The sequence below is a fragment of the Oreochromis aureus genome, linkage group 3 (genome assembly GCF_013358895.1).
Source record: "Oreochromis aureus strain Israel breed Guangdong linkage group 3, ZZ_aureus, whole genome shotgun sequence".
Lineage (NCBI taxonomy): Eukaryota > Metazoa > Chordata > Actinopteri > Cichliformes > Cichlidae > Oreochromis > Oreochromis aureus.
In genome coordinates this window covers 669,848-676,771 of record NC_052944.1, presented here as the reverse complement: position 1 = coordinate 676,771, position 6,924 = coordinate 669,848, and the positions used below count along the sequence as shown (strand labels likewise).

The following is a 6,924-nucleotide window of genomic DNA, read 5'->3' as shown; positions in this document are numbered from 1 at the left end:
CCTATTGGTGGAAACAAACTAGCCAACATAGTACAATTAGCTTCAGAAACTGCTTCTCTGGTGAGTCTGAGCATGCACTCAAATCCCCACTGGTCTTCGGGATATGAAGGAGCTGGTTCTGTGAAAAGATGTGGGCGGGCCGCTGTGCACGCCACACAATCTGAAACATTTTGTTCCCTAGCATTTTGGATGAGCCAATCTAGCCATAAATTGCTCTCACGGTAGCCAGTGGCCATTGAAATGAGCTGTTTAGGTTTGAGTCTAATATAATTTATAAATATAAAATATAATTATTTCAGCCCCATCAAGTACAGAATCTCTAAAATTAATTTTAACCAAACCGTATGGATCCCTCCCTGAGACGTCTGCCCCTATAAACAAATACACCACAGATCGGGTGGGCCACACAGTGTCATGCCAACGATTCAGTGAGAGGGTCAACGGGTTCTACCCAGCTGAGAAGTCCCGCTGAAACCCAAGCTTCTGCCACGTGGTGTCCTTTTAGGGGCGCCACGTGCCAGAATACTCCACTATGGTAGACCAGTACTCACACGGGCCCTTCCAATAAGTGTGATAGGGGTAGCCAAGCTTCTGATTATTACACTCTATATCTACCGTTGGATTGTAACCTGCCCAGACATCATATCCCCACCATGAACTGTTTAAACCTTTACATTTAATGACAGCACAAAGGTCGAATGTATACGAAGCTGTGGACCCTTTAACGTGGTCCAACTCTATACCGCCATAATAATCAAAACACCCATCTGATTTACCTGTTTCACTACGTTTGGTTCGCTTCGCCGTGGCCTGTGATGGTGGAGTCGCCGGAATGGATTCGGGACTGTCTCTGGGCAATTCACTTAGAAGAAAAATCACAGTTACAATAACAACAGTTATCACACCTAACACTACCATTTTTCTCCAATTTAACCAGCCTAGACAAGTTGACATGATGTAAATTTAGATGAAAGGCTCGTCTGTTTACAACTTTTTCCATGCAGAAGGCTTCTCTGCAGAGCATCAAATCAATTGTGCTGTTCACAGAGTCACAATTCCATCGCTGGACTTCCTCTGCGGCGTCACTTTTGGAGCTTGGCACGCTCTCTCCATCCCTCGATTCTCACGTTCCAACGCTGCTGAAGATTTAAGGCAGAGCACGTCGTACACCTTAGTTGTCTTCCTCAACGTCAACGTCGACACTCTTTCATTTTATTTAAGATCTTGCTGTGCAGAGTCTCCTCATGACGATCTCCTGGAAGCCCAGCTGCACAGCTCTCTGTGCGATGTCTGCTTGTGCTGAAGATGATTTCCGATCCTCCTGAAGACTCTCTCCTGGCCTGAGCTTTCATCTTGTGGGTGCTCTTCCCTACTCGCTTCTTCTCATGGTACCTGCAGATTAAAAATCGACACCCCTCTTGTGCCACTCGGGTCTCGCCATGTGTCAACTCCCCAATGAGACATGTACAAGAATGTTGCACATTCTCTCTAAAACAATCTCCAGGGTTTCCCACTTGGAGCAGCCATACTCCAACCTGTAACCCTGTGTAAAAACATTAGTCAGCAGTTACATGTTTAGCTTATTTAACTCCCTGCTCCACCTGGAGCCTGTATCCTGGAAGACAAAGTCTTTAAGTTAAAACAACTACACACTTGCCACCAACTATAGATCATAAGATTAAATAAAGTATTCAGCATAAAAGACAAGTATTGTGTGCAGGTTTTCTCAAATCATCAAATCACTATTATTGCCCTAATTTGTCCCAAATCATAAATCATCCCAATTTATTCCACAATTTAATCGGTGACTTTCCTTAAGGGTTAAGCAATGTCACTCCACTCATTTTATTACTATGAGCTCAATAGTGACCAGCTAATGAGCCCATATTCAACTATTCCGTGAACACTGCATCTCTTATTTGTTTTCTCATGTCACTTGTCTGTTTTCTGCTGAATCCTCTACATGAATTCTTAGAAAAACAAACATGAGCAACACAGATGGACAATCCTCAGGCGCAGGTCGACAGGTTCCAGAGGTGCTGTAAAAAAGACCATAAACTTAAGCCTGCTGTAAAAGGAGTGACACTGGTTTCAACACAGGATGTGTCTTACATTTTATTCACATTGTAAAAGTAACCTTCACATTCTCCCAACATCACAGTGTAACAGCATCACCAACTCATAAGATAAGATAAGATAAGATAACCTTTATTAGTCCCACACGTGGGAAATTTGTTTTGTCACAGCAGGAAGTGGACAGTGCAAAAGTTATGAAGGACAATTAGGATAAAATAAAATAAGAATAAATACTGTACACAACTGTACAGAATAGAATAAAAATAAAAATAGAATACTATATACAGTAGAATAAAATAGAATAAAATATACAATAGGATAAAAATAGAGTACAAATGCTATATACAACAGAGTGAAAAATAAAAACGGTTGCCAGAAAGATTATTGCACATTTGTGGATGTGTGTGTTTGATCAGTTAAAAGTCTTTGTTGTGGAGTCTGACAGCAGTGGGGAGGAAAGACCTGCGAAATCTCTCCGTCCCACACCGTGGGTGCCACAGTCTCCCACTGAAGGAGCTGCTCAGTACTGTCACAGTCTCATGCATGGGGTGGGAGATGTTGTCCAACAGGGATGACAGCTTAGCCACCATTCTCCTGTCACTCACCACCTCCACTGGGTCCAGAGGGCATCCTAGAACAGAGCTGGCCCTTCAGATCAGCCTGTTCAGTCTCTTCCTGTCCCCAGCAGAGATGCTGCCTCCCCAGCAGACCACACCATAAAAGATGGCTGAGGCCACCACAGAGTCATAGAAGGTCTTCAGGAGTGGGCCCTCCACTCCAAACGACCTGAGTCTCCGCAGCAGGTACAGCCTGCTCTGCCCTTTCCTGTAGAGGGCGTCTGAGTTATGAGTCCAGTCCAGTTTGTTGTTCAGATGAACACCAAGGTACCTGTAGCTGTCCACAGTCTCAATGTCCATACCTTGGATGTTCAGTGGTTGCAGTGGAGGATGTTTGTGCCTGCGGAAGTCTACCACCAGCTCCTTGGTTTTACTGGCATTGATCTGGAGGTAGTTCAGCTGGCACCAGTCCACAAAGTCCTGAGTCAGTCCTCTGTACTCCTTGTCATCCCCATCAATGATGAGGCCGACTATTGCAGAGTCATCAGAGAACTTCTGCAGGAAGCACTGGGTGGAGTTGTGGGAGAAGTCTGCAGTGTAGATGGTGAAGAGGAACGGAGGCAGAACCGTTCCCTGTGGGGCCCCCGTACTGCAGACGACCCTGTCCGACACACAGCCCTGAGTCCTCACATAGTGTGGTCGGTCGGTGAGGTAGTCCAGAATCCAGGTAGTGAGGTGATGGTCCACTCCAGAGTTCTCCAGCTTGTCCTTCAGAACCGAGGGAAGAATAGTGTTGAAGGCACTGGAGAAATCAAAGAACATGATTCTCACAGTGCTTCCAGCGGTCTCCAGGTGAGCGAGGGAGCGATGTAGGAGGTGAATGACGGCATCATCCGCTCCAATGCCAGGCTGGTAGGCAAACTGAAGTGGGTCCAGTGATGAGCTCACAAGGCGCCGAAGCTGAGCCAGGACCAGCCGCTCCAGGGTCTATAACCTGTAAACACAGTTTTCTTCCCACATAAACCCAGAAATCCTGTAGTAGAAAGAACATTAACCATTAGTGTGTCCTGCTGTAACTCACATAATCAAACACATGATTAACTCTCTGCTGTAGAAAAGAAATGTAAATGTTAACGCTGCGCACAAGCCCATGAATAACACACCCCTGATAGATTCAGAAACACAGAAAGTGGCATTTAAAAGGTTAAATCATCATGCAACCTAGGATGCTGCTGTCATCTTCCTGCTCCTGTAAAAGAAACACACATAAATTCATCCACCCTTTTGTCCTGTCTAGGTGGAGGTTAACCTTGAGTAGTGGTCAAGTCTTGTCAGCTTTTGTCAGTGTGTTGTGTTCACACACAACACATTGTGTCTGTGTGTAAATTATGGGTGGAGTTTGTGAGTGAAGGAGCAGCCAGTAAAGGAGTCGATCAGAGCTGCAGCACCTACATCATAAAAGGAGACCAGACCCTCCTCATAACCCACAAACACCCCCACCTTCTCAGGACCAGGATGAAGGCAGAGCGGGACTGAAGGACCAGCAAGAGCTTTGTACTCATTTCCATTTCTCATCCTCACAGTCCAGAAACCATCCTGAAGTCTCAGTGTGATGTTTCCCTTCCTGTTGATCGACTCTGTGGCCACTCCTAAAGTCCACTCAGTCTTTCCTTTAACCTGAACCTCAAAGTAAAACCTGCCTGAAGAGAAACTCTGCTCTCCTGAAACACAAACACACAGAGAAAATCTCTCTGGGTTGTCTGGAAGTTTCTTCCTCACATCACTGTCATACACTTGTTTTCCATCATCAGACAGGATGAGTTTAGGATGAGCTGTATCAGGATCCAGAGTCACATCCACTGCATCCTGCTGGACCCTCTGCAGCTCAGCCTCAAACAGCTTCTTCTTCATGGGTTTCCAGACTGTCTCCTCCAGCTGAGCCACAGCTCTCCCCACTGTCCCCTCATATGATGGTGGACGGACTCTGACCTCTGTCCAGTCCTTGGTGGGTGGAGCAGCTTTCAGGGAGGAGAAGTTTTGAAGGAGGTGGAGGTGGTCTTCAGAGCGTGAGAGCTGCTCCACCTCAGAGCTTCTCTCCATCAGCGCAGAGATTTCCTTTTCCAGATCTTTGATGAGACCTTCAGCCTGTTTCTCTGTAGTTTCCTGTTTGTCTTCGATCTCCTTTATGAGCTCCTTCAGGCGTCTCTCAACAGACTCCATCAGAGCAGCGAGGACCTGAACACCTTCTGCTTTCTGTCTGTCTGTAGCATCTTTACTCATCTTCACCGACTCTTTGACCTCCTGAATCTTCAGTCGTCTCTTCTGGATCATCTGCTGAATCTCAGCCTCTGTCTTCTCCAGCTCTGCCTTCTTTCCTTCATATTCTTCTCTCAGAGGAACAAACTCGTGGTTCTTGTGGTCTAAAACAGAGCAGAGCGTGCAGACACATGTCTGGTTGGTCTTACAGAACAGCTGCAGAAGGTTATCGTGCTTCGTACACATCCTGCCTTCCAGGTTCTCCACAGCATCAATCAGCTGATGTCTTTTCAGACCTTTCACTGTCAGATGAGGCTCCAGGTGAGTCTGACAGTAGGAGGTCTGACACACCAGGCAGGACTTCAGGGCCTTCAGTCTGGTTCCAGTGCAGATGTCACAGGGAACTTCTCCTGGTTTGGCAGCTTGTAGCTCTGAGCTGCTGCTGCTGGCTTTCTGCTGAGCTTCACGTCTGAACTGAGCAACCATCTAAGAGATGAAGGTGTTGACCCTCAGCTGAGGTCTAGTGTAGAAAGTCTCTTTACACATGGGACACTGACAGCTCTGATTCAGGTCCCAGTGCTGACTGATGGTTTGGCAGAAGTTGTGTCCACATGGTGCAGAGACTGGATCAGTGAACACATCCAGACAGAAACTGATCTAATCATAAGCATCGCTTGCTACTGAAAACAAGAAAAAAGCCGTCCTGCTATGGGCTGAACCATTTGTTACTGGTGGAGGGGGGGACACTATGCAATATGTTCAGTTTATATTCACTGTTGACTGTAACTACGCTCAAACTGTTAATGCTATCTTATTTTAATAAACAACACTGTCATGTGCAAAACTGGGGTGGCACTTGGGGTGGCAAGGGATCATTTTAGGGTGGCACTTGCCACCCCATGCCACCCTTCTAGATCTGCCCCTGGTGGGCACAGACCCACCAAAGCAACACTCAGCTCACCTCATTCCAGGCGCTTGTCTGCTGGAGACCATGAGCCTTGTTAGTCACACATTAGCACCGTGGTAGGAAACAGCCTCCATCATTTCATTAGATCTGAATTTGGACTGTTTCCCTCTGGATGAGAACCAAGTCTGTCAAATCTATTGATCCAACACAAACTATCAAACACATTGGCTCACAGTCAGATTGGCTTTGTATGGATGGTGTAACAGGGGCTGGGAAAGGATGCTGAAAGCTGAATATAATACAGAACAATAACAGGACATATAATCATGTAGAAACATGATCTTCAACAGGCACACTTCTATTATTCATGATCACAAAGAACTTGTGCAGCCCTGATATCAGCCCTAATATATGAGTGTGTTTGAAACAGCATCAACATGACAGCTGTAAGAAATCTTCTCTCAGCCTTGTTTGGCAGAAGATCCCTGCAACAAAGATTGTAGCTGAAAGATGACGTGTGTAAAGTTTGTCTTTGGGAGGGTTGAGGCTGGTTTTAGACCTTTGATAGTTTCAATCCAGTTCTGAAAGACAGAAATAAAAACAACATCATTAAGATCAGATCATGGAGCTGTTTCCTGCCTTGTTTCTAGCTTCACATTACAAGACTTTACTACAATAAAGATGCTAACATGTATCTGTAGGAACAACATCATTGAATCTAGAACAACTGGAGCCAAACCAGTGGCTCTGCTGGGATCACTGGTGAGCCAACACTTCCTTGTTGATGCAGATTTCAGGGCTTCCTGTTGCTCCTCCGTTATAACTGTTCTCTCTTCTCAACACATGATGACACAAAGGAATCAGCAGTGACGAAGATGATGCTGAAGCACACATTTCACACATATAACAGAGCAGTGCAGTTACACACACCTCTGCTTGACATTAGGCCTCAAACAAAGACACAAAACACTAACTTGACTCTAAATAGAAGAAACTGGCAGCTTTTTCTGTTCTGTGCTTATATTTGACACACATGCTTCTCTTTGTGCAAACACACATCGCACTATAAGGGTAACCTAGCACACAATGATTGGACAGCACAGTGATGATGCTGGGAGATCCTATCTA

The 6,924-nt window shown here is 45.6% G+C and overlaps 1 protein-coding gene across 1 annotated transcript; it reads right to left on the bottom strand.

Annotated features, from left to right (window-relative positions):
- Nucleotides 1-4,019: 4,019 nt before the first annotated feature.
- LOC120438846 (E3 ubiquitin-protein ligase TRIM21-like) lies at nucleotides 4,020-5,375 on the bottom strand. The gene is made up of 2 exons (XM_039609275.1): nucleotides 4,418-5,375; nucleotides 4,020-4,354 (listed from the first exon to the last, which is right to left on the bottom strand). The coding sequence occupies exons 1-2, from the start codon at nucleotides 5,373-5,375 to the stop codon at nucleotides 4,020-4,022; spliced, it is 1,293 nt and encodes a 430-aa protein (XP_039465209.1).
- Between the last annotated feature and the right edge of the window lie 1,549 nt (nucleotides 5,376-6,924).

Bases quoted from the DNA above. Each gene is read 5' to 3' on its own strand.
- LOC120438846 (XM_039609275.1), bottom strand. From the start codon at position 5,375: ATGGTTGCTCAGTTCAGACGTGAAGCTCAGCAGAAAGCCAGCAGCAGC. The intron at 4,355-4,417 runs GTGATGTGAGGA...TTTGTGTTTCAG, and splicing joins TGGAAAACAAGTGTATGACA to GAGAGCAGAGTTTCTCTTCA.